Here is a 26,952-nt window from a genome sequence, read left to right as displayed (position 1 = left end):
CGGCGGATGCCACACTCGTTGGGGCCGAGGTCAGGCCGCTACGGCGGTTCGGGCAAGTAGGTCGTTCACCTTCGATAATTGTGGATAGGGGAAAGGTTGTTCAGGTTGGGAGCTTTATTCTTTTTTTGGGTGCCAGTATCAAAGTGTGAACAAAAATAAGACGAGGTGTTTTACCGTTTCTGGCAATAAAACAAGAGGTGGTAAGATGTTCAAACACCAAACAGAAAACCTTTTGGCGTTCTCTGGTCTGACACTGGTGAGACGAGGTCCTACAGACGGCCGTCTCTGGTTTAGACCAATTAGTTTCAAAGACCACTCCGTATATAATGATCAGAGCAATGTTTTTGTTTGCATGTTCACCGCAAGACACGTGTGTGGTTAATGCAGGCTCCATTTGGTGTTGGAGCATCTTAACACAGCTCCTGTTTCATGGCCTGAAAGGGTAAAACGCCTTTTCTTAAATTTCGACGCGTTCTTTGGGTTGTTAGGTGTTGGCCGTTCTCGTTGTGAAATCCCTTTCTCCGTGCGCGTGCGGTGGTGTCGCGGTCTGTGCATTACGCTACAGAACCAGCGACCCGAGTTCGGTTTCCGCTCACGGTCAACACCGGCGACAATTATCTGAACCGGTCCTGGGCCTTCCCTAGGTCGGCTCAGCCTCAAAACGAGCACCTGGTGCGGTGTGTAGTAAACATCGCCACTGGGGAGACAAAGGCGGACGGACGTGGTGTTGGTCACCCACCCCCTCGCGTGCCGTCCCGGCCTTGAGAGGTGTTCGCTAAAGGCACTTGTCCCTACAGTCTGTTAAGGCTACACGGGGAATCTTTGTATTTGTTTTTAAGTGGAGAGCCGTGGCGCAATGGTTAGCGCGCTCCGGTAAGAACCCGGCCCATCTGCGTTGCAATTTCCCGGCCATGGCGAACGTAAGCAATGAATATTTTAACTTGTCAAAATATACGAGCCTCCTCTAGGTCGACTTAGCCCTAAATTAGTACCGACACAGACACATAGATATTACATGCATGTCCAAATACAAAGACCCCCCGTATAGCCTTTAACAGACTGTCGGGGCAAGTGCTGTTAGCGAGAAGCAACAATTAAGGTCGGACCGGCGCACGAGGGGGTGGTGTGGTCAGGACCACGCCAACCCGCCTTTGTCTCCCCTTGTGGCGATGTTTTTAATATCTACACTAGGTACTCATTTAAGGCTGAGTCGACCTAGGGGAGGCTCAGGACCGGCTCATAGATACTCGTCACCGGTGGTTGTGAGCGGGAATTGAACTCGAGGCACCACCACCGCTTCCCATATATACACAGAGACAAAGCACACGCAAACAAACACGCAGAGGCAGATAAAGAGAACGCCGGCGCCCCATAAATAACGGCCCCTATGCACACACACACACGCGCACACGCGCACACACAACCACCACAGTCGGGGAGGCAGGTGCAGGCCCCTTTGTTCCTCCCTGTGTCAACACGGGGCCTCGCTCGCGTCTCCCTCGCCACCGCTGTCTCGTTGAGATCCCCCACGCTCTGTCTCTCAGTGGCCTCAACAAGTGGCGTCGCGTGATTGACAATGGGCGCCTGCGCAGTTACACCGCCTGCACACTCCATAGCCAAGGCCGCTGGCTCTCCGTGTTCGCCCACGTGGCTCTCCGTGGTGTCGTTGTCACGGGCCCTGGTGCAAGGATTTTAAACTTTTCTTTTTCAGAAGCGACCTGGCCACAAATGATAGCCCAATGTTTGTGGCTTATCACGTGGAAATGTGTAGCAGCGAAATACTCTAAACGCGCGATGTTGATTCTAAATGTGGAGGGAAAAACCAGAGGACCCGGAGAAAAATCCACGCGGCAACGTGGAGAGAGAAACACGCAAACTCCAAATATACAGCAGCAGGCGTCAGGGTCGGGATCGAACCCACGGCCTTCTGTGTACCAGGCGAGGTAGTTAACATCTCGCCAATGAGACGCCCCCTTCACTCTGTTCAATGCTTCCACTCCTCTCCCTGTAGCCCGGCGCCTGAGCCCCCCCCCCGGTCAATGAACCACAGCGCAGTCGCACCGCCTGCACACTCCGGAGCTATTCCCATGGCTTCACCCTGCGCCGACACGCGCCCTGCAGGACACCGCCTCACTTCACGCCCCTTGTGGCCATCCAACCGCTGGATGAAGGCCTCTCCACGCCGTGTCAGTTGCGGGCCATTGTTTAGCCATGCTAGTCAATGTGTCCTTGTAGGTTATTGAGGGTGGACGAGGGTGTGGGGAGCGGGGTGGTGAGGGGGGCACGGGTTCAGATATAACTTTCCACTGACGTCTTTCCGTGGCTGGGAATAATGAAAGTAAGATTGATGGGGGTCATAACGCAGTGTGCTAACCGCTGCACCACCACTCCAACCATCATCCAATTATCATAATCAGCAGCAGTTGGTGAGTCTCATTGGTAACAGCAGCAATAACAGAAACATCATCAACAGCAGCTTATCTAAATGCGCACAGACACATCGTGTGTGAGTCACAGCAGGGGACCTGTGTTGCGCCTAACGAGGTTACGAGGCAAACATAGCGGACATCGGAGTCACCCAGATCCGTTTAGCGGCCACGTGCGCAGCGTGTGCACAGATGGCAGCACCGCTCAGATTGTCTCTAATTACCATGGCCATCATCATCATCATGGCAATCATCATCATTATAATGGCCATCATCATTATTATCATGGCTATCATCATCATGCCCATCATCATTATGGCAATCATCATCATGGCCATCATCATCATCATGGCCATCATCATCATAGCCATCATCATCATCATAGCCATAATCATCATAATGGCCATCATAATGATGGCCATCATCATCATGACCATCATCATCATCATGGCCATCATAATCGTCGTGGCAATCGTCATCATGACCATCATCGTCGTGGCAATCATCATGATGACAATCATCATGACCATCATCATGACCATCATCATGACCATCATCATCATGGCCATCATCATCGTCGTGGCAATCGTCATCATGACCATCATCATCGTCATGGCAATCATCATCACCATCATCATGACCATCATCATCATCATGACCATCATCATCATGACCATCATCATGATGACCATCATCATGATGACCATCATCATCATGACCATCATCACGATGACCATCATCATCATCATGACTATCATCATGACGATCATCATGATGGCCATCATCATCATCATGACGATCATCAACAAGTGCTCTTTCGGTCGCTGCACCCAGACACGACCTGGAAGGGACTCGCTGCTTCCGAAGCACCTCGGAGACAACCGTGTCTCTGCCGCTCTCTCTCCATATTCAAAACGCGACCTCAACGCTGCTCTCTCAGCTGTCAGCTCGCAGCTAGGCGAGCGCGCCGAGGAGATGGCGCTGCTGCTGTCGCCGTGATAGCGCGACCTGTAGGCGTCTCATTTACAAGCAGCCGCTCGACCCACCACTGATAGGTGGGGGTAGCGTCACGGATACAATACGGTTTTTATTTACGAGGTAAGGCCCCACAGAGCTCGTAAGCGAGCTGGCTATCACAAATGATAGCTCAACGAAGGGGCTGATATCATAATCATCGTCACCGCGTGGAAATGTATTGTAGCAGCAGCCAAATAATCTAAACGCGTGAAGTTGATTCGAAATGTGGAGGGGGAAAACCGCAGGCACCTGGAGAACAATCCACGCGACCACGGGGAGAGAGGGAGACGCAAACCCCAAATATTCAGCAGGCAGTCATGATCGCGAACTACCTCGCATACCAGGCGAGGTAGTTAACGTGCGGGATAAGGGAAAACGGTACGGGAGAGGTGGAGAAGGAGTCGCGGGGAGTGAGCGAGAGAGAGAGAGCGAGCAAGAGAGAGAGAGCGAGCGAGCAAGCGAGAGAGCGAGGAACTCACGAAGAAGGGGACGAGGCCGGCGGCACGGTCCGTGGCCACGGCGTCGCTGAGGGCGTCCCCGCGGAGTGAGCAGCGCCCGTCCGTGGGCAGCTTGCGGATCCGCACCGCCGCAAACATCGCGGCGCGCTCCACCGACGAGTGGGCCTGCAGGTGGCACGCGGGCGCGGTCAATCCACTGCTGGACGAGGGCCTCCCGCCCACAGTGGCACGTTCGGCCCATCGTCACCATTGGGCATGGGTCAACCCACGGCTCCACGAAGGCCTCCCCAAGCAGCGCCTCGTAACGGCGGCACACGGATTCGGCCAACGTGGCCCTCGCGCACGAGATCAATTGACGGCTCCGTCTCCACGGCGCGCGCCCTCTCCGTCGCGAGTAGTCTGCCAAACACCATCATTTTAGTCTCGATTATCGGCCATCATCATCATCACTCCCAGCGAGAGTCAGGGTGATGGCATCTCGAGCGCTGTTCGTTCTCTCGGCCACGTGCTCGTTCTCTCGGCCACGTGTTCGTTCTCTCGGCCACGTGCTCCTCTTAGCGCCTCTCGTCGGACGCACTTCCAGCTATGCACGGCTCCCTGCTGCTTTGGCGATGCTAACGAGCGCGCAGGCGGTGCAACTGCACCAGGCCCACGGGAGGAAGGGCCCATGCTACGAATAGGAGTTTGGTGGGGGATAATTGGACAACAGGAAAGCGGTGGTCGGGGGGATGTTCCCAGGGAGTCCCATCTCATTCCTCACACCAGGGCCCATGCATTCCACACTACTGCTCTGTAGCTCGTTTTTCATGTCACCGGTCCGTGATGTGTTTCGTGTCATAGAGTTTTTTTTTTCTTTCCCGGCATGATGCTCCACGTGCTGCCGAGAACTTCTTCAGTTAAGAAGAAAATCTACCCCTTTGTTGACGAAGAAGACCTCATTTAGGCCACGCCAAGGCACCTGCTCGGAGGTGTAGGCGACCAGGCGGGCCAGGGTGCCCGATGCCCCGGGACTCCCCTGGGGGTCCTGGCCCAGTCTCATCGCGCGATTCCTCGCGGCCAGCATCGCCACCAGCGTCGCCTCGCTCGCCGTGCCCTGCACAGTCGCACACACAGAGACCAAACTCAACTTCACTGTGTTTATGCAACCAGGTAAGGCCCCCACTGAGCGACGTAGCTCTTTATCAGAAAGCGACCTGGCTATCACGAACGATATTTCAACGAAGTGGCTTATAGCGTCGAAATTTGTAGCAGCCAAATTCTCTAAAACGCGTGATGTTGATTCTCAATGTGGAGGCAAAAACCGGAGGAACCGGAGACAAATCGACGCGACCACTGGGATAACGCGCAAACTACACACATAAATATACATATATATGCATAAATATACATATATACATAAATATACATATATAGCAGGCGTTCAGGGTCGGAATTGAACCCACAACCTCCTGCACACCAGGCGAGTAAATTAACATCTCGCCACCCTGGAGCTCCTAGAGACAGAGACAAAGGTCCCCGTATAGCCTTTAATAGACTCTGAACCCATCCACGTGGGTGATCCCCCCCGCCCCGCCCCCCTCGACCCCCTCACCTGGATGGCCCCCCCTCCGCTGCCCCCTCTACCCCCTCCCCCGCCCCTCACCTGGATGACCCCCCCTCCGCTGCCCCCTCTACCCCCGCCCCTCACCTGGATGGCCCCCCCTCCGCTGCCCCCTCTACCCCCTCCCCTCACCTGGATGACCCCCCCTCCGCTGCCCCCTCTACCCCCGCCCCTCACCTGGATGACCCCCCCTCCGCTGCCCCCTCTACCCCCTCCCCCGCCCCCCACCTGGATGACCCCCCCTCCGCTGCCCCCTCTACCCCCGCCCCCCACCTGGATGACCCCCCCTCCGCTGCCCCCTCTACCCCCGCCCCCCACCTGGATGACCCCCCCTCCGCTGCCCCCCTCCCCGTTGTCCCCGCACGCCAGGAAGTGCGAGGGCAGCTGCAGAGTCCGCGCCAGCCAGTCCAGCATCACCGTCTCCAGCTCCGTGCACGCGGGGCTCGCGGCCTGGGGGGGGGGGGGGACCGGGGGTGGGGGGCGGGGGGGTGTATAGGGGGATCGGGGTGGGGGCCAGAGGGGGGGGGAGGAGATTGAGAGGAATTAAACTTTTACACACACGCACATAGACAGAGACAAAAATCCTCCGTGTAGCCTTAATAGGCTGTTGGGGCAAGTGCTGTTAGCGAGTAGCACCTATGGAGGCCGAAACGGTACACGAGGGGGTGGATGCACCGGGTACTCATTTGAGTCGACCTACGGGAGGCCCAGCAGTACACGAGGGGGTGGATGCACCGGGTACTCATTTGAGTCGACCTACGGGAGGCCCAGCACCGGTTCAGATAAAACGTCACTGGTGTTGGCCGTGAGCGGGAATCGAACCCACGTCGCTGGGTTCGTAGCGCAGCGTAGCGCTACCGCTCCCCACACAGGCGCAGACATGCGCACAAACACGGCAGTAGAGCAAGTGGGTTCGCGGACTCGTCGGTGGTCGTGGACTCGTCTACAGAGTGCGGTTAGCCCCCTGCGCCAAGAACCCGGCGACCCCAGTTGGATTCCCCCTAGGTCGACTCAGCCTCGAATTAGTATCTAATCCGGTGTAGTGATCATCAGCACTGGGGAGACAAAGGCGGCCGAGCGTGGTGCTGCTGACCATCGACCTCCTCGTGTGCCGTGCCGGCCTTCATGGTTGCTAGCTAACAGCACTTGCCCCCACAGGCTGTAAGGACTATACGGGGGACCTTTGTCTTTGCGTGTATGGATTGGAGCTCGTGGACATACCCAGGAGAAGCCGATGCAGCCGATGGCGCCCGAGAGCATGTCGCCGAGGAGAGCGGGGTACGAGTTGGCTCCCGGGAAATAGGCGTGGAAGTGAGGGCTACTCCAGTGCGTGACCTGCACATGGGCACATCATCAGCAGCATCGTCATCATCATCAGCATCTTCGTCGATTACTCATCATCAGTTTTGAATGTTTTCATCATCGAACAGTCATCATCAGCATTGAATACTGCAATCATCATCACAAGCATCATCGATGTTTGTAACACCACCACCATCATCATCGTTACCACCACAAACATCAGTACTGACGTTGTCATCATCGTCACCATCATCATTTCAAAAAACGATCATCATCGCCTCCATCAAACTTATCATCAGCATTGCATACTGCAATCATCATCATCAGAAACTTCTGGTTTAACACCGTTTTGAGACTAGGCTCTAAAGAAAGCTGTCTCTGGTATGGATCAATCAGTTTCAAGGACAATGCATATATTATCAGAGTATGTTTTTTGTTTGCATTCTGACCACAATTATTGTGGTTAATGCAGTTACACGATTCCTTGTAAAAGGTTTCAGTTTGATGTTTGGTCCGCCACAGATGCTGACTCGGCATCTGTGGCGGACCAGGCGACTCCTCATGCGGGGTGGAGGGGCGGTGGATCAGTCTGTGGACGGGCCGAGTGGTTTAAACACCACGCCTTGAGACTTTAGATGATGCGGCTGCCACGAATTCCAACGCGACGATCAGCCACTTCGCTGAGCTATGATTTGTGGCCAGGTCGCGTCTGAAAAGTAGCTAATAGCTCAGTGAGCTTTACCTGCTAAGATAAAACATTGATTTGTTGCATTTGCTACTGAGCATCTGTAAAGAATAATATTTTTATAGCTCATCGGATTCCTCCTGCAAGCTTGACCATGCGACGCGGTTGAGCCTGCCGGGATTACTCACGCCGGGCATGACGACTCTCTCCACGTCCTCCATCACGTCTCGGAAGGTCTCGGGGGTCCGCGGGGGTTCCGCCGGGATCAGGGGCCTCAAGTACCCGGGCAGTACGTCGGGGTAGACGGGGCGGGTCCGTATGGTGGACAGGTAGTCCGCGATGTAGTCCACCATCTCCTTGCCACATCGTCGAAATTCCTCCTCGTCCATCCTGCGCAACGTGGCGGGGGGGGGGGGTGTCATCGATCGCGATCGAGTCTAAAAGGCTCCTCGCGACAACGCGATATATGTGTTAACGATCTTTATATGTGGGGCGCCGTGGTAGCGAGATGTTAAATACATCGCGTGGTCTACAGGAGGTCGTGGGTTCGGTCCCCACCCTGACGCCTGCTGCTGTATATTTGGAGTTTGCGTGTCTCTCTCTCCACGTGGTCGCGTGGAGAGAGAGAGAGAGAGACACGCATTTAGAGTATTTAGCTACAATACATTTCCACGTGATGAGCCCTTTCGTGAAGCTACACATTGTGGTCAGGTCGCTTCTGAGAAAAAAGCTACATAGCCGTGTGGGACTTACGTGGTGAAATTAAAATAGTTTACGTTGGGAGCGGACGTGTTGATTGACACGTGTTGCGTGCTGTTGTGGTTGCAATGGTTGGGCGCACTGCGCGTCGATTCTATCTCCCGACGCGCCAGTAAACATTAAGAGCAAGTCTGTTGTGACATCTCCCGTTCCCCCACCGCCTCCCCTGTCCACCCATCACTCTACCACAACAGCTGATCGATCAGCAGGGCCGTGTGGGTTGGGGTCAAGTGTGGGTATTCCCAACTCTTCCCAGAGGGTTGACCAGCGTGGAAGAGTCGGCCAACGCGTACCCCTCCTCTAGAGGGGCTCTCTGAGAGTTCCCTCCAGTGGAGGCCCCCTCCGCCAGCAGTGGAGAGTGAGCGAGCAGTTGCAGGGACGCGCCTTTGCATTGGGATCACGTGATACCTGCAGCCACTATCTACAGGTTTGTATGCGATGTGTCAGTGACAATTGTTGGTTCGCTGACGCACAAAGATAAAGATCCCCCGTATTGCCTTCACAAACCGTTGGGGCAAGTGCTGTCAGCGAGAATCTTATGAAGGTCATGAAAGCACACGAGGGGGTGGTGTGGTTAGGACCACGCCCGGCCGCTTTTGTCTCCCTCGTGGCAATGTTTACACATCACACCAGGTGCAGTAGTCATTTTGAGGCTGAGTCGACCTAGGGGACGCCCAGGACCGGTTCAGATAATCGTCACCGCTGTTAGTGGCTGCGAGTCGGAATCGAACTCGGGTCGCCGGGTTCGTAGCGCAGCGCTAACCGCTACGCCACCGCTCCCCGTAGATTTACATTAACACACGGGCACACTCGCACCGTGAACACACACCTACCCACCCATTATCTATCAATCCCTAAACCCGTGCCTTATAATCCGGATATTATTATTACAAGCGCCCGGGCATTTGTACAAATCTTTGTATTACCGTGTTCCCTGTAGTATAAGTCGCTCCAGAAAGTAAGACGCAGCCCCGACTCGTGGCCCCTGTCAAGAACGTGGCCACACGTGTCCGCAGGCACGCCCGGATTGTAAGACGCACCCGTCCCCCTTCACCTCCAAATCGTCGTTTTTAATGCGCACAGGGAAAACGAGTGCGTGTTATCATCGAGAGAATACGGTGATAAAGGAAGTGCATTTACGCTGGGATATTTGTCAGATCTTCAATTCACTTCTCGCGAGTGGAGGCAGCGGCGGCAGCAGCGCTGTGGTTCAGGAGCTCGATGCCAGTGTCGAGGTCCTGCTGCTGCTGGCCACGACGAGATCGAGGCCTCCGCAGGGAGAGTGAGAGAGTTCGCGTCGTGTCGACGTTCCCCCACCGGCGTTGAAGGAGCGCAGACTGCAGCGGGTTCAAAGTACTGTACAGGGCATTAAGCAACGTTCCAGTTAATATTCTACCAGCTATGGAGCAGTAGTGGTCTGTACTGCACACCGATAGTCCGTGCGCGCATCACCCGTAACGCGACCGATCATCACGCAAGCTAAGCAGGCTCGAGCCTGCAGCAATGATTGCGTGTCTCTCGCGTGTCTGCAGCGTGTCTGCAGCGTGTCTGCAGCGTGTCTGCAGCGTGTCTGCAGCGTGTCTGCAGCGGGGCTTTCAGTGCTTTCGAGTGTTCCAATCCCCTCGACAATCCCCGGGTTGTCTCCGGCTCTCTGCTCTCCTCCCACACGTAGAAGACAAATTGCCGCCCACATCTCGAACCAGCCCAAACGTAGCAGGACCCTCCTGGCTATCATTACGGCGTTGCTGGATTAATAAATGCCACGATGTTCTTACGCACAATGGCAGCGGCAGCAGCAGCGATGTTGTTCAGGAGCTCGATGCCAATGTGGAGGTCTGTAGTTGGTGCTGAACGAATGTTTAATGTCGATTCCTAGATTGTCCAACCATATTTCCGAGACTGCTTAATCATTCCGCAATGTCCTCACTGCTTAACCCAGAGACATCACTCCGCGCTGCTGTCCCCATATCTCTCCAGCCACGCGAATCTCACCAACCAAGACGGATTTCCATAGACTCATAGCCCTCCCAAAGAGAACAGCACTCACACAGAGACGCATAGACTCATACACACTCCCAAAGAGACCAGTATACACACAGAGAGACTCGTACGCCATCCCAAAGAGAACAGCATACTCACACAGATCTATAAACTCATACACACTCCGAAAGAGACCCATAGACTCACAAAGAGACCCATAGACTCACAGAGGCCCATCGTCTCACATGAACACCCATTGGATCACGGCGAGACCCACAGACTCACTTAGAGTCGCATCATGAACGAACACAGACTCACATGGAGACCCAGAGTTTTGCATGCAGCGACAATGCAACACGAGCTGCATGTACATGGGACGCTGCCCCGGTGTGATGGATATTAGGATGCCTTAGCAATGCACAAGTTGCCGATTCGATCTCCCTGCGCGACAGTGGATTAATTCGGGACAGCTTCTTAATCCTCCTCCGCTCCCCTCCTCCGCCGCCTCTGTCCAACCCACAGCTAACGGTACACATGGGTAGACCGCGGTGAGCGGATCAGCAGGTCGCGTTGCGGTGGAGGTAAAGTTCGGCTACTGCCGCCTATTATCCAAGACGTCTGTGACAGCGTGTACGCGCATATCGCTGAGCCGCCCCTACTGAACATCTTGCGAAAGAAAGAGCTTCACAGCTCATCGGATTCCTCCGGTCTCTGTGCGGATTCAAATTCTGACGAGACAATCGACCGTTGTATAATGAGCACTCGCTCTCTCTGCCTCTCTCTGCCTCTCTCTGCCTCTCTCTGCCTCTCTCTGCCTCTCTCTGCCTCTCTCTGCCTCTCTCTGCCTCTCTCTGCCTCTCTCTGCCTCTCTCTGCCTCTCTCTGCCTCTCTCTGCCTCTCTCTGCCTCTCTCTGCCTCTCTCTGCCTCTCTCTGCCTCTCTCTGCCTCTCTCTGCCTCTCTCTGCCTCTCTCTGCCTCTCTCTGCCTCTCTCTGCCTCTCTCTGCCTCTCTCTGCCTCTCTCTGCCTCTCTCTGCCTCTCTCTGCCTCTCTCTGCCTCTCTCTGCCTCTCTCTGCCTCTCTCTGCCTCTCTCTGCCTCTCTCTGCCTCTCTCTGCCTCTCTCTGCCTCTCTCTGCCTCTCTCTGCCTCTCTCTGCCTCTCTCTGCCTCTCTCTGCCTCTCTCTGCCTCTCTCTGCCTCTCTCTGCCTCTCTCTGCCTCTCTCTGCCTCTCTCTGCCTCTCTCTGCCTCTCTCTGCCTCTCTCTGCCTCTCTCTGCCTCTCTCTGCCTCTCTCTGCCTCTCTCTGCCTCTCTCTGCCTCTCTCTGCCTCTCTCTGCCTCTCTCTGCCTCTCTCTGCCTCTCTCTGCCTCTCTCTGCCTCTCTCTGCCTCTCTCTGCCTCTCTCTGCCTCTCTCTGCCTCTCTCTGCCTCTCTCTGCCTCTCTCTGCCTCTCTCTGCCTCTCTCTGCCTCTCTCTGCCTCTCTCTGCCTCTCTCTGCCTCTCTCTGCCTCTCTCTGCCTCTCTCTGCCTCTCTCTGCCTCTCTCTGCCTCTCTCTGCCTCTCTCTGCCTCTCTCTGCCTCTCTCTGCCTCTCTCTGCCTCTCTCTGCCTCTCTCTGCCTCTCTCTGCCTCTCTCTGCCTCTCTCTGCCTCTCTCTGCCTCTCTCTGCCTCTCTCTGCCTCTCTCTGCCTCTCTCTGCCTCTCTCTGCCTCTCTCTGCCTCTCTCTGCCTCTCTCTGCCTCTCTCTGCCTCTCTCTGCCTCTCTCTGCCTCTCTCTGCCTCTCTCTGCCTCTCTCTGCCTCTCTCTGCCTCTCTCTGCCTCTCTCTGCCTCTCTCTGCCTCTCTCTGCCTCTCTCTGCCTCTCTCTGCCTCTCTCTGCCTCTCTCTGCCTCTCTCTGCCTCTCTCTGCCTCTCTCTGCCTCTCTCTGCCTCTCTCTGCCTCTCTCTGCCTCTCTCTGCCTCTCTCTGCCTCTCTCTGCCTCTCTCTGCCTCTCTCTGCCTCTCTCTGCCTCTCTCTGCCTCTCTCTGCCTCTCTCTGCCTCTCTCTGCCTCTCTCTGCCTCTCTCTGCCTCTCTCTGCCTCTCTCTGCCTCTCTCTGCCTCTCTCTGCCTCTCTCTGCCTCTCTCTGCCTCTCTCTGCCTCTCTCTGCCTCTCTCTGCCTCTCTCTGCCTCTCTCTGCCTCTCTCTGCCTCTCTCTGCCTCTCTCTGCCTCTCTCTGCCTCTCTCTGCCTCTCTCTGCCTCTCTCTGCCTCTCTCTGCCTCTCTCTGCCTCTCTCTGCCTCTCTCTGCCTCTCTCTGCCTCTCTCTGCCTCTCTCTGCCTCTCTCTGCCTCTCTCTGCCTCTCTCTGCCTCTCTCTGCCTCTCTCTGCCTCTCTCTGCCTCTCTCTGCCTCTCTCTGCCTCTCTCTGCCTCTCTCTGCCTCTCTCTGCCTCTCTCTGCCTCTCTCTGCCTCTCTCTGCCTCTCTCTGCCTCTCTCTGCCTCTCTCTGCCTCTCTCTGCCTCTCTCTGCCTCTCTCTGCCTCTCTCTGCCTCTCTCTGCCTCTCTCTGCCTCTCTCTGCCTCTCTCTGCCTCTCTCTGCCTCTCTCTGCCTCTCTCTGCCTCTCTCTGCCTCTCTCTGCCTCTCTCTGCCTCTCTCTGCCTCTCTCTGCCTCTCTCTGCCTCTCTCTGCCTCTCTCTGCCTCTCTCTGCCTCTCTCTGCCTCTCTCTGCCTCTCTCTGCCTCTCTCTGCCTCTCTCTGCCTCTCTCTGCCTCTCTCTGCCTCTCTCTGCCTCTCTCTGCCTCTCTCTGCCTCTCTCTGCCTCTCTCTGCCTCTCTCTGCCTCTCTCTGCCTCTCTCTGCCTCTCTCTGCCTCTCTCTGCCTCTCTCTGCCTCTCTCTGCCTCTCTCTGCCTCTCTCTGCCTCTCTCTGCCTCTCTCTGCCTCTCTCTGCCTCTCTCTGCCTCTCTCTGCCTCTCTCTGCCTCTCTCTGCCTCTCTCTGCCTCTCTCTGCCTCTCTCTGCCTCTCTCTGCCTCTCTCTGCCTCTCTCTGCCTCTCTCTGCCTCTCTCTGCCTCTCTCTGCCTCTCTCTGCCTCTCTCTGCCTCTCTCTGCCTCTCTCTGCCTCTCTCTGCCTCTCTCTGCCTCTCTCTGCCTCTCTCTGCCTCTCTCTGCCTCTCTCTGCCTCTCTCTGCCTCTCTCTGCCTCTCTCTGCCTCTCTCTGCCTCTCTCTGCCTCTCTCTGCCTCTCTCTGCCTCTCTCTGCCTCTCTCTGCCTCTCTCTGCCTCTCTCTGCCTCTCTCTGCCTCTCTCTGCCTCTCTCTGCCTCTCTCTGCCTCTCTCTGCCTCTCTCTGCCTCTCTCTGCCTCTCTCTGCCTCTCTCTGCCTCTCTCTGCCTCTCTCTGCCTCTCTCTGCCTCTCTCTGCCTCTCTCTGCCTCTCTCTGCCTCTCTCTGCCTCTCTCTGCCTCTCTCTGCCTCTCTCTGCCTCTCTCTGCCTCTCTCTGCCTCTCTCTGCCTCTCTCTGCCTCTCTCTGCCTCTCTCTGCCTCTCTCTGCCTCTCTCTGCCTCTCTCTGCCTCTCTCTGCCTCTCTCTGCCTCTCTCTGCCTCTCTCTGCCTCTCTCTGCCTCTCTCTGCCTCTCTCTGCCTCTCTCTGCCTCTCTCTGCCTCTCTCTGCCTCTCTCTGCCTCTCTCTGCCTCTCTCTGCCTCTCTCTGCCTCTCTCTGCCTCTCTCTGCCTCTCTCTGCCTCTCTCTGCCTCTCTCTGCCTCTCTCTGCCTCTCTCTGCCTCTCTCTGCCTCTCTCTGCCTCTCTCTGCCTCTCTCTGCCTCTCTCTGCCTCTCTCTGCCTCTCTCTGCCTCTCTCTGCCTCTCTCTGCCTCTCTCTGCCTCTCTCTGCCTCTCTCTGCCTCTCTCTGCCTCTCTCTGCCTCTCTCTGCCTCTCTCTGCCTCTCTCTGCCTCTCTCTGCCTCTCTCTGCCTCTCTCTGTCTCTCTCTGCCTCTCTCTGCCTCTCTCTGTCTTGATCCAATTCCTCGGACTCACCTGAGTGGCGGCTCGCGTCGGAAGCCCCGAGTCTCGCTCGCGCCTCGTGCAGCGCGGCTACTCGCGCGCTGCCCCCAGATGTTGATAGCCCAGGGGGGGATGAGAGAGCAGTGCGCGTGTGCGAAACGGAGCCGAGGGTCGGTCGAGGGAGGGGTGGGTGGGGTGGGGTTTTGGGGTGCGTGGGTGTATGGTAGGACGAGTGGATGGGCGGGCGAGTGGATGGCTGGATGGATGCATAGATTGGTGATTGGGTGTGTAGGTGGATGAGTGGACGGATGCGTGGATTATGATTGGCGGGTGGATGCATATGTGGTTGATTTGGTGGGATGATGGATGGGTGGATGTGTGTATAGATGGGTGAGTGAAATTGTGTTAGAATCTGTGGATAGGTGGATGGATGGGTGAGTCTATGTGTCGATCATCTATCCACGGTGCAGTGGTATTGTGCAGGACGAATGTAGGAAGTGAAGAATGGGTTAGACAGCATGTCAGGGTTGCTGGGTGGGTTCGTGGATGAGTGGATGCGTACATGGATGAGTGGGTGGATTCTCACAGTGGGTGGATGGGTGAGTGAATAAGTGGATGGGTAATTAATTGGGTGGGCCACTGAAATGAATGCACGTGTGGTGATATTGAATGAGTCACTGTAGCGCGTGGCGCTGGGAGATTGGTAGAGAATGGGATTGTGGGTAGCAGCTCGCTCTACCAGTTGGACCCGTGGGCCAAGCCCGAAGCCTTCTGGGGGATCCAGAAGGGTGCGTGGCCGAGGGCGGAGCCTGGCCACGCTGGGGAGGATAAAAGGCGAGTTCCGACTCACAGTCGGGGCTGCGGCCATCGGGAGTGGAACTCATTATGCTGGGGTTGTCGTGGTCTTCGCCTCTTCAAGCTGTGGGTCTGGAAGCATGTTGGCTGTACCGACCCGTTATGGAGTTATCCCGTATCGCTGTGAGAGCCGGAATAAACAAGAGGGATAACGCCTCCTACTAGTGTCTCTGAATTAGTACACTACATTTGTGTAAATGGGTGGAGGGCTTGATGGCCTGATGGGTGGATGGCTTGATGGGTGGATGGCTGGATGTGTGGATAAATCGCTAGACGGACGGATGGGTGTATGCACGAATGAACAGACGGATTGATAAATGAAGTGGGAAATGGATAGAGGAACAGATGTATGATCTGACTGGCGGCTGTGTGGCGAGATGAACGACACGTGGAGCTGCCGACAATCGGTGGCATCTACACGGACATTTGCTGTCGGGCTGTCCCCTCCTATTCACCTCTGCCTGCCTGTTGCTTCGCCTGTCCGTCTGTCTCTCTCTGTTGTACCGCTGTGCCTGTCTCTTTACATGTCCCGTCTCGCTCTTCACCTTGTATGTGCCCTGTTGCTGTAAAGGGCCATTGCCCGAAACGTTCGCCAACTGAATGGAGTACGTGTGTGTGTTTTGAGCGGTAGTGTAGTGGTTGGCTCGCTTCGCTTCGAACCCGGCGTCCCGAGTTCAATTCCCGCTCGCGGCCAGCATCAGTGACGATTATCTGAACCGGTCAGGGCTTCCCCGAGGTCGACTCTGCCTCAAATGAGTACCTGGTTCGGTGTGGAAACATCGCCACTGGGGAGACAAAGGCGGCCGGGCGTGGTGCTGGCCACCCACCCCTTCGTTTGCCCTTCCGGCCTTCATAGGTGCTCGCTAACAGCACCTGCCCCAACAGTCTGTTACAGGCTATACGGGGGACCTTTGTCTTTTGTGTTTCCGCGATCGTCTGGGGGCGCGGTGTCGCAGTGGTTTGTGCATTGCGCAGTTCCACTGCGTTGGGCTCACGGCCGGACATTGGCGGCTGCCGAGTGATCTCTGAACCGATGCCACGACTCGCGTGCCCTGGGCGCCACCTATCGGCCGCCTGTCGCACTGCGCCACCGACGGTCGATGACACCTGCGCGTGTGGCAACGTGATGTGTGTGTGTGTCCCATCACGGGGACCTTAGTTGTTGTTGTTGTCAGTATCAAAGAATGAAAGATCAGTGTTTACCCTTGCTGGGAATAACACAGGAGGTGTGAAGATCTTCGCCAAATGATGTTCGAAACAAGGTATCCCATGATAGTTGCTCACCCCGACCTAGAAATGTTCTCACACGTGTGGCATTGGCCTTGTACTGTTCGACTTTTGGCGTTGTTCTCTGGGCTGACTTGATGGCCTAGTGAGACTAGTGAGACTAGGCCATCAAAACATTTCTGGTGTAGGCCAATCGGTTTCAAAGACAATTCATATGTAAAATTTCGATTTCGGGACTTTAGTAAAGTCACGTAGAAGGGAAATAATAAAATAATAAAAATTAAACAATAAAATAAAAGTCTCACGACGTTTCGGCCACAACACAAGCAGCCGTCCTCGGGTGAAGAAACAGAACTGTCGGAAAGACAGCTCTGTTTCTTCACCTGAGGACGGCTGCTTGTGTTGTGGTCGAAACGTCGTGAGAATTAAATTTTATTGTTTGATTTGTATTATTTCCCTTCTACGTGACTTTACCGAAAGAACCAAGAAGATGAATTCATACATTATCAGAGCATGTTTATTTTACGTTTTCACCAAGCACCATGTGTGGTTAATGCAGGCTTGATTCCTTGCTAAAGTATCGATTTGGTGTTGGAGCACCTGAACGCCTCCTGTTGCATTGCCAGAAAGGGTGAAACGCCCACTATTATTATTTCACATACCTCATGTATGTTGAACCTTTTTTCGCACCGTACGCATTCAACCTTGCGCGTCGGAGGTGCGGCGAAGGACAAAAAAACTAAACGCAACAGCAGTTCTATAAGTAAATGAAGGTGGCCGGGGATAGCTGAATGCCGGTTGATAATGGCCGTGTCAGGGAGACACAGAGCCGGCAAAGGTGAGATACCCGAGTTCGATTCCCGCTCACGGCTAACACCAGTGCAGATTTTTTATTGGAACCTGTCCTGGGCGTCCCCTACGTCGACTCGGCCTCAAATGAGTACCTGGGTGCTGTGCGTAAACATCGCCACTGGGGAGACAAAGGTGGCCGTGCGTGGTGCTGGCCACCCACCCCCTCGTGTGCCGTGTCGGCGAATAGCACTTGCCCAAACCTTCTGGTAGAGGCTATACGGGTGACCTTCGTCTCTACGCACTCGCACGTGTTTGCCTGTGCGTGAGAGATCAACATCGACGTCAAAACCACGATTTGAATCGGGGTTCATTTCCATCACGAGACGGATTAAGCGAGCCTCGGTGTTTTTTAAAGCGATCACACAAACCGCGGCATTAGGTTGGTGTGTTTTTATTCAAACAAATATTTGCTTGCCAATCTGGCCAGAATTTTTTTTCAACAGAACCTTGCCATCGGTCGTGCCGCGAGCTGCTCGGCACGATGTCCGACGTTTCGCTGCACGAATTTTTCTTTTTTTTACAATTACTATTACGGTTTATTTCGCCAAGGAAAGCTTCGCTGAGTGTCACCTCTTTCGTCGGAAGGGTCCTGCAACGTTCTCGCTGTAGGGGGGTGCGATCTGCTGCTACTGCGGCTGTTGGTGTGAGGCCGAGTGAGTGTCGCAGTAGTAGCTGTATGTGTAGTAGTAGCTGCATGTGTCGTAGTAGTAGCTGCACGTGTAGTTGTAGCTGTATGTGTTGTAGTAGTAGCTGCATGTGTAGTAGTAGCTGCATGTGTCGTAGTAGCTGCATGTGTCGTAGTAGCTGCATGTGTCGTGGTAGCTGGATGTATAGTAGCTGCACGTGTAGTAGTAGCTGCATGTGTCGTAGTAGCTGCATGTGTAGTAGTAGCTGCATGTGTAGTAGTAGTAGCTGTATGTGTTGTAGTAGCTGTATGTGTTGTAGTAGCTGTATGTGTAGTAGTAGCTGTATGTGTAGTAGTAGCTGCATGTGTAGTAGAAGCATGTGTCGTAGTAGCTGCATGTGTAGTAGTAGCATGTGTAGTAGTAGTAGTTGCATGTGTAGTAGTAGTAGCTGCACGTGTAGTAGTAGCTGCACGTGTAGTAGTAGCTGCACGTGTAGTAGTAGCTGCACGTGTAGTAGCAGCTGCACGTGTAGTAGTAGCTGCACGTGTAGTAGTAGCTGCACGTGTAGTAGTAGCTGCACGTGTAGTAGTAGCTGCACGTGTAGTAGTAGCTGCACGTGTAGTAGTAGCTGCACGTGTAGTAGTAGCTGCACGTGTAGTAGTAGCTGCACGTGTAGTAGTAGCTGCACGTGTAGTAGTAGCTGCACGTGTAGTAGTAGCTGCACGTGTAGTAGTAGCTGCACGTGTAGTAGTAGCTGCACGTGTAGTAGTAGCTGCACGTGTAGTAGTAGCTGCACGTGTAGTAGTAGCTGCACGTGTAGTAGTAGCTGCACGTGTCGTGGTAGCTGCACGTGTAGTAGTAGTAGCTGTATGTGTAGTAGTAGCTGCATGTGTAGTAGTAGCTGCATGTGTAGTAGTAGCTGCATGTGTAGTAGTAGCTGCATGTGTTGTAGTAGCTGCATGTGTTGTAGTAGCTGTATGTGTAGTAGTAGTAGTAGTATGTGTAGTAGTATGTGTAGTAGTAGTAGCTGTATGTGTAGTAGTAGCTGCATGTGTCGCAGTAGGTGTAGTAGTAGCTGCATGTGTAGTGGTAGCTGTATGTGTAGTAGTAGCTGTATGTGTAGTAGTAGCTGCATGTGTCGTAGTAGCTGCATGTGTAGTAGTAGCAGCATGTATTGTAGTAGTAGCTGCACGTGTAGTAGTAGTAGCTGCACGTGTAGTAGTAGCTGTATGTGTAGTAGTAGCTGTATGTGTAGTAGTAGCTGCACGTGTAGTAGTAGCTGCACGTGTAGTAGTAGCTGCACGTGTAGTAGTAGCTGCACGTGTAGTAGTAGCTGCACGTGTAGTAGTAGCTGCACGTGTAGTAGTAGCTGCACGTGTAGTAGTAGCTGCACGTGTAGTAGTAGCTGTATGTGTTGTAGTAGTAGCCGCATTTGTCGTAGTAGCTGTACGTGTAGTAGTAGCTGCACGTGTAGTAGTAGCTGCACGTGTAGCAGTAGCTGCATGTGTAGTAGTAGCTGTATGTGTCGTAGTAGCTGCATGTGTAGTAGTATCTGCATGTGTAGTAGTATCTGCATGTGTAGTAGTATCTGCATGTGTAGTAGTAGCTGCATGTCTAGTAGTATCTGCATGTGTAGTAGTAGCTGCATGTCTAGTAGTAGCTGCTTATGTAGTAGTAGCTGCACGTGTAGTAGTAGCTGCACGTGTAGTAGTAGCTGCATGTGTCGTAGTAGCTGCATGTGTAGTAGTAGCTGCATGTGTCGTAGTAGCTGCATGTGTAGTAGTAGCTGCATGTGTGGTAGTAGTAGCTGTATGTGCAGTAGTAGCTGCATGTGTCGTAGTAGCTGCATGTGTCGTAGTAGCTGTATGTGTGGTAGTAGTAGCTGTATGTGCAGTAGTAGCTGCATGTGTCGTAGTAGCTGCATGTGTCGTAGTAGCTGTATGTGTAGTAGTAGCTGCATGTGTAGTAGTAGCTGCATGTGTAGTAGTAGCTGCATGTGTAGTAGTAGCTGCATGTGTAGTAGTAGCTGCATGTGTAGTAGTAGCTGCATGTGTAGTAGTAGCTGCATGTGTAGTAGTAGCTGAATGTGTAGTAGTAGCTGAATGTGTAGTAGTAGCTGTATGTGTAGTAGTAGTAGCTGTATGTGTAGTAGTAGCTGTATGTGTCGTAGTAGTAGCTGTATGTGTAGTAGTAGCTGCATGTGTAGTAGTAGTAGTAGCTGCATGTGTCGTAGTAGCTGTATATGCAGTAGTAGCTGCATGTGTCGCAGTAGCTGTATGTGTAGTAGTAGCTGTATGTGTCGTGGTAGCTGCATGTGTCGCAGTAGCTGTATGTGTTGTAGTAGCTGCATGTGTTGTAGTTGTAGCTGCATGTGTAGTAGTAGCTGCATCTGCAGTAGTAGCTGCATGTGTCGTAGTAGCTGCACGTGTCGTAGTAGTAGCTGCACGTGTAGTAGTAGCTCCATGTGTAGTAGAAGCTGTATGTGTAGTGGTAGCTGTATGTGTAGTAGCTGCACGTGTCGTAGTAGCTGCATGTGTCGTAGTAGCTGCATGTGTCGTAGTAGCTGTATGTGTTGTAGTAGTAGCTGCATGTGTAGTAGTAGCTGCACGTGTAGTAGTAGCTGCACGTGTAGTAGTAGCTGCACGTGTAGTAGTAGCTGCACGTGTAGTAGTAGCTGCATGTGTAGTAGTAGCTGCATGTGTAGTAGTAGTAGCTGCATGTGTAGTAGTAGCTGCATGTATAGTAGTAGCTGCATGTGTAGTAGTAGCTGCATGTATAGTAGTAGCTGCATGTGTAGTAGTAGCTGTATGTGTAGTAGTAGCTGTATGTGTAGTAGTAGTAGCTGTATGTGTAGTAGTAGTAGCTGTATGTGTAGTAGTAGCTGCATGTGTTGTAGTAGCTGTATGTGTAGTAGTAGCTGTAGTAGCTATATGTGTAGTAGTAGTAGCTGTATGTGTAGTAGTAGCTGCATGTGTCGCAGTAGCTGCATGTGTCGCAGTAGGTGTAGTAGTAGCTGCATGTGTAGTAGTAGTAGCTGTATGTGTAGTAGGAGCTGCATGTGTTGTAGTTGTAGCTGTATGTGTAGTAGTAGCTGTATGTGTAGTAGTAGCTGCATGTGTAGTAGTAGTAGCATGTGTCGTAGTAGCATGTGTCGTAGTAGCTGGATGTGTAGTTGTAGTAGCATGTATTGTAGTAGTAGTAGCATGTATTGTAGTAGTAGCTGCACGTGTCGTAGTAGCTGTATGTGTAGTAGTAGCTGTATGTGTAGTAGTAGCTGCATGTGTAGTAGTAGCTGCACGTGTAGTAGTAGCTGCACGTGTAGTAGTAGCTGCACGTGTAGTAGTAGCTGCACGTGTAGTAGTAGCTGTATGTGTTGTAGTAGTAGCTGCATGTGTCGTAGTAGCTGTACGTGTAGTAGTAGCTGCATGTGTAGTAGTAGCTGCACGTGTAGAAGTAGCTGCATGTGTAGTAGTAGCTGCACGTGTAGTAGTAGCTGCATGTGTAGTAGTAGCTGCATGTGTAGTAGTAGCTGTATGTGTCGTAGTAGCTGCATGTGTCGTAGTAGCTGCATGTGTAGTAGTAGCTGCATGTGTAGTAGTAGCTGCTTGTGTAGTAGTAGCTGCACGTGTAGTAGTAGCTGCATGTGTAGTAGTAGCTGCATGTGTAGTAGTAGCTGCATGTGTCGTAGTAGCTGCATGTGTCGTAGTAGCTGCATGTGTAGTAGTAGTTGCATGTGTCGTAGTAGCTGCATGTGTCGTAGTAGCTGCACGTGTCGTAGTAGCTGCACGTGTCGTAGTAGCTGCACGTGTAGTAGTAGCTGTATGTGTTGTAGAAGCTGTATGTGTTGTAGTAGCTGTATGTGTAGTAGTAGCTGCATGTGTGGTAGTAGTAGCTGTATGTGCAGTAGTAGCTGCATGTGTCGAAGTAGCTGTATGTGTAGTAGTAGCTGTATGTGTCGTGGTAGCTGTATGTGTCGTGGTAGCTGCATGTGTCGCAGTAGCTGTATGTGTTGTAGTAGTAGCTGCATCTGCAGTAGTAGCTGCATGTGTAGTAGTAGCTGCATGTGTAGTAGTAGTAGCTGTATGTGTAGTAGTAGTAGCTGTATGAGTAGTAGTAGCTGTATGTGTAGTAGTAGCTGCATGTGTAGTTGTAGCTGCATGTGTAGTTGTAGCTGCATGTGTAGTAGTAGCTGCATGTGTAGTAGTAGCTGCATGTGTAGTAGTAGTAGCTGTATGTGTAGTAGTAGTAGCTGTATGTGTAGTAGTAGTAGCTGTATGTGTAGTAGTAGTAGCTGTATGTGTAGTAGTAGTTGCATGTGTAGTAGTAGCTGCATGTGTAGTAGTAGCTGCATGTGTAGTAGTAGTAGTAGCTGTATGTGTAGTAGTAGCTGCATGTGTCGCAGTAGGTGTGGTAGTAGCTGCATGTGTAGTAGTAGTAGCTGCATGTGTAGTAGTAGTAGCTGCATGTGTTGTAGTTGTAGCTGTATGTGTAGTAGTAGCTGTATGTGTAGTAGTAGCTGTATGTGTAGTAGTAGCTGCATGTGTAGTAGTAGCTGCATGTGTAGTAGTAGTAGTAGCATGTATTGTAGTAGTAGCTGCATGTGTAGTAGTAGTAGCTGCACGTGTCGTAGTAGCTGTATGTGTAGTAGTAGCTGTATGTGTAGTAGTAGCTGCATGTGTAGTAGTAGCTGCACGTGTAGTAGTAGCTGTATGTGTTGTAGTAGTAGCTGCATGTGTCGTAGTAGCTGTACGTGTAGTAGTAGCTGCATGTGTAGTAGTAGCTGCACGTGTAGTAGTAGCTGCATGTGTAGTAGTAGCTGCACGTGTAGTAGTAGCTGCATGTGTAGTAGTAGCTGCATGTGTAGTAGTAGCTGCATGTGTAGTAGTAGCTGCATGTGTAGTAGTAGCTGCATGTGTAGTAGTAGTAGCTGTATGTGTAGTAGTAGTAGCTGTATGTGTTGTAGTAGTAGCTGCATGTGTCGTAGTAGCTGTACGTGTAGTAGTAGCTGCATGTGTAGTAGTAGCTGCACGTGTAGTAGTAGCTGCATGTGTAGTAGTAGCTGCATGTGTAGTAGTAGCTGCATGTGTAGTAGTAGCTGTATGTGTAGTAGTAGTAGCTGTATGTGTAGTAGTAGTAGCTGTATGTGTAGTAGTAGTAGCTGCATGTGTAGTAGTAGCTGCATGTGTTGTAGTAGCTGCATGTCTTGTAGTAGCTGTATGTGTAGTAGTAGCTGCATGTGTGGTAGTAGTAGCTCTATGTGCAGTAGTAGCTGCATGTGTCGTAGTAGCTGCATGTGTCGAAGTAGCTGTATGTGTTGTAGTAGTAGCTGCATCTGCAGTAGTAGCTGCATGTGTAGTGGTAGCTGCATGTGTAGTAGTAGCTGCATGTGTAGCAGTAGTAGCTGCATGTGTAGTAGTAGTAGCTGCATGTGTAGTAGTAGCTGCATGTGTAGTAGTAGCTGCATGTGTAGTAGTAGCTGTATGTGTAGTAGTAGCTGTATGTGTAGTAGTAGTTGCATGTGTAGTAGTAGCTGCATGTGTTGTAGTAGCTGTATGTGTAGTAGTAGCTGCATGTGTAGTAGTAGTAGCTGTATGTGTAGTAGTAGCTGCATCTGTCGCAGTAGGTGTAGTAGTAGCTGCATGTGTAGTAGTAGTAGCTGCATGTCTAGTAGTAGTAGCTGCATGTGTAGTAGTAGTAGCTGCATGTGTAGTAGTAGTAGCTGCATGTGTAGTGGTAGCTGCATGTGTCGCAGTAGCTGTATGTGTAGTAGTAGCTGCATGTGTTGTAGTTGTAGCTGTATGTGTAGTAGTAGCTGTATGTGTAGTAGTAGCTGCATGTGTAGTAGTAGCTGTATGTGTAGTAGTAGTAGCATGTATTGTAGTAGTAGCTGCATGTGTAGTAGTAGTAGCTGCACGTGTAGTAGTAGCTGCACGTGTCGTAGTAGCTGTATGTGTAGTAGTAGCTGTATGTGTAGTAGTAGCTGCATGTGTAGTAGTAGCTGCATGTGTAGTAGTAGCTGCATGTGTAGTAGTAGCTGCACGTGTAGTAGTAGCTGCATGTGTGGTAGTAGTAGCTGTATGTGCAGTAGTAGCTGCATGTGTCGTAGTAGCTGCATGTGTCGAAGTAGCTGTATGTGTAGTAGTAGCTGTATGTGTCGTGGTAGCTGCATGTGTCGCAGTAGCTGTATGTGTTGTAGTAGTAGCTGCATCTGCAGTAGTAGCTGCATGTGTAGTGGTAGCTGCATGTGTAGTAGTAGCTGCATGTGTAGTATTAGCTGTATGTGTAGTAGTAGTATCTGCATGTGTAGTAGTAGCTGCATGTGTAGTAGTAGCTGCATGTGTAGTAGTAGCTGTATGTGTAGTAGTAGCTGTATGTGTAGTAGTAGTTGCATGTGTAGTAGTAGCTGCATGTGTTGTAGTAGCTGTATGTGTAGTAGTAGCTGCATGTGTAGTAGTAGTAGTAGCTGTATGTGTAGTAGTAGCTGCATCTGTCGCAGTAGGTGTAGTAGTAGCTGCATGTGTAGTAGTAGTAGCTGCATGTGTAGTAGTAGTAGCTGCATTTGTAGTAGTAGTAGCTGCATGTGTAGTGGTAGCTGCATGTGTCGTGGTAGCTGCATGTGTCGTGGTAGCTGCATGTGTCGCAGTAGCTGTATGTGTAGTAGTAGCTGCATGTGTTGTAGTTGTAGCTGTATGTGTAGTAGTAGCTGTATGTGTAGTAGTAGCTGCATGTGTAGTAGTAGCTGCATGTGTAGTAGTAGTAGCATGTATTGTAGTAGTAGCTGCATGTGTAGTAGTAGTAGCTGCACGTGTAGTAGTAGCTGCACGTGTAGTAGTAGCTGCACGTGTCGTAGTAGCTGTATGTGTAGTAGTAGCTGCATGTGTAGTAGTAGCTGCATGTGTAGTAGTAGCTGCATGTGTAGTAGTAGCTGCATGTGTAGTAGTAGCTGTATGTGTAGTAGTAGCTGTATGTGTAGTAGTAGCTGCATGTGTAGTAGTAGCTGCACGTGTAGTAGTAGCTGTATGTGTTGTAGTAGTAGCTGCATGTGTCGTAGTAGCTGTACGTGTAGTAGTAGCTGCATGTGTAGTAGTAGCTGCACGTGTAGTAGTAGCTACATGTGTAGTAGTAGCTGCATGTGTAGTAGTAGCTGCACGTGTAGTAGTAGCTGTATGTGTCGTACTAGCTGTATGTGTCGTAGTAGCTGCATGTCTAGTAGTAGCTGTATGTGTAGTAGTAGCTGCACGTGTAGTAGTAGCTGCACGTGTAGTAGTAGCTGCACGTGTCGTAGTAGCTGCACGTGTCGTAGTAGCTGCATGTGTCGTAGTAGCTGCATGTGTAGTAGTAGCTGCATGTGTAGTAGTAGCTGTATGTGTTGTAGTAGCTGTATGTGTTGTAGTAGCTGTATGTGTTGTAGTAGCTGTATGTGTTGTAGTAGCTGTATGTGTTGTAGTAGCTGTATGTGTTGTAGTAGCTGTATGTGTAGTAGTAGCTGTATGTGTAGTAGTAGCTGTATGTGTTGTAGTAGCTCCATGTGTAGTAGTAGCTGTATGTGTAGTGGTAGCTGTATGTGTGGTAGCTGCACGTGTCGTAGTAGCTGCACGTGTAGTGGTAGCTGCATGTGTAGTGGTAGCTGCATGTGTAGTGGTAGCTGCATGTGTCGTAGTAGCTGCATGTGTCGTAGTAGCTGTATGTGTTGTCGTAGTAGCTGTATGTGTTGTAGTAGTAGCTGCATGTGTAGTAGTAGCTGCATGTGTCGTAGTAGCTGCATGTGTCGTAGTAGCTGCATGTGTAGTAGTAGCTGCATGTGTAGTGGTAGCTGCATGTGTAGTGGTAGCTGCATGTGTAGTAGTAGCTGCATGTGTCGTAGTAGCTGCATGTGTCGTAGTAGCTGCATGTGTCGTAGTAGCTGCATGTGTCGTAGTAGCTGCATGTGTCGTAGTAGCTGCATGTGTCGTAGTAGCTGCATGTGTAGTAGTAGTAGTAGCTGCATGTGTCGTAGTAGCTGCATGTGTAGTAGTAGTAGTAGCTTTATGTGTAGTAGTAGCTGCATGTGTCGTAGTAGCTGCATGTGTCGTAGTAGCTGCATGTGTCGTAGTAGCTGCATGTGTCGTAGTAGCTGCATGTGTAGTAGTAGCTGCATGTGTAGTAGTAGCTGCATGTGTCGTAGTAGTAGCTGCATGTGTAGTAGTAGCTGCATGTGTCGTAGTAGCTGCATGTGTCGTAGTAGCTGCATGTGTCGTAGTAGCTGCATGTGTCGTAGTAGTAGCTGCATGTGTCGTAGTAGTAGCTGCATGTGTCGTAGTAGCTGCATGTGTCGTAGTAGCTGCATGTGTCGTAGTAGTAGCTGCATGTGTTGTGGTAGCTGTATGTGTAGTAGTAGCTGCGGACCCCGCACTTTCAAGAGCCCCGCGCTAAATGCTTTCAAGCTGTGAATTCCGGTTCAGAGATTCTGCACTTGCTCTATGACTATAGTACTATAATGCCTTCAACTTTTATGAACGACTAGGTGTTTAAGGTTAGCGATTTGTCGTATTATCTGGCTGTATAGAAAATGAAAAAATACAATTACTTTCCTATGCAAGTAAATAAATGTGTTTTTAATATTTAATGTTTCTTTTTTATTTAGGGGCCTTTAATAACATCATCCTACAGGCCCAGCAGCAGCTTCATCCGGCAGTGCCCCCCAAAGGGTGCGTGCACCCCAGCTTGAGAGCCAATGACTTAATATTTATAAACCGCGTCTCCCACGCAGTACTTCTCGAGGCCCCCTGCGGTAGCGGCTGGGGGGGGGTACTCCACGGCCCCCTAGCGGCAGCTGTCCCGGTGCGGACGCCGCGTGAGCGTGGCGCGAAGTCGGCCGGCAGGGGGCGATGGTGTCCGCGTGGCTTCACGCGGTGTCGTCATTTGCGAGTGAATGTCCGAACATCTTGGAATGTGATGCGCGGACACACCCGCACCGTCCGTACCCTGGGGTGCCTGATGAAAGGGCATCACGCACCACAGGTTGCCCCTCCATCTCACCGTTCGCATGGCATCTACACACGGCCTGCCGTTTACTCTGGCCTGGCTCATGCGGTAAGATTATCGCCTCTCTTCAAGAGCGTAATCCGTTTAACTTCCGCGTCCCCCACACACACACACGTGTGTAAGCCCATCAGCTGTCACTGCTTGCGTGCAGCCTGCACCGCCTAC

At 52.1% G+C, this 26,952-nt stretch overlaps 1 protein-coding gene across 3 annotated transcripts in view; it reads right to left on the bottom strand.

The window, feature by feature from the left end:
• LOC116944847 (aromatic-L-amino-acid decarboxylase) overlaps positions 1-14,751 on the bottom strand; it is a 44,909-nt gene extending 30,158 nt beyond the window's left edge. Inside the window, exons 1-7 of one of the 3 annotated variants that reach the window (XM_076068843.1) lie at positions 14,237-14,751; positions 9,418-9,603; positions 7,677-7,878; positions 6,723-6,836; positions 5,820-5,951; positions 4,860-4,994; positions 3,923-4,066 (exon numbers count right to left, since the gene is read on the bottom strand). In XM_076068843.1, the coding sequence (XP_075924958.1) occupies positions 3,923-4,066; positions 4,860-4,994; positions 5,820-5,951; positions 6,723-6,836; positions 7,677-7,877 (726 nt within the window). In that variant the 5' untranslated portion in view covers position 7,878; positions 9,418-9,603; positions 14,237-14,751. Of the gene's footprint in view, positions 1-3,922; positions 4,067-4,859; positions 4,995-5,819; positions 5,952-6,722; positions 6,837-7,676; positions 7,879-9,387; positions 9,604-14,236 lie in introns of all 3 variants that reach the window. The other 2 variants (XM_032958655.2, XM_032958656.2) reach the window with 2 other exon arrangements.
• Between the last annotated feature and the right edge of the window lie 12,201 nt (positions 14,752-26,952).

Source organism: Petromyzon marinus, chromosome 22 (assembly GCF_048934315.1).
Source record: "Petromyzon marinus isolate PM22_M1 ecotype Great Lakes invasive population chromosome 22, UKy_Petmar_22M1.pri1.0, whole genome shotgun sequence".
Lineage (NCBI taxonomy): Eukaryota > Metazoa > Chordata > Hyperoartia > Petromyzontiformes > Petromyzontidae > Petromyzon > Petromyzon marinus.
Note: the sequence above shows the minus strand (reverse complement) of the source record. Positions and strands in the feature narration are given on the sequence as shown.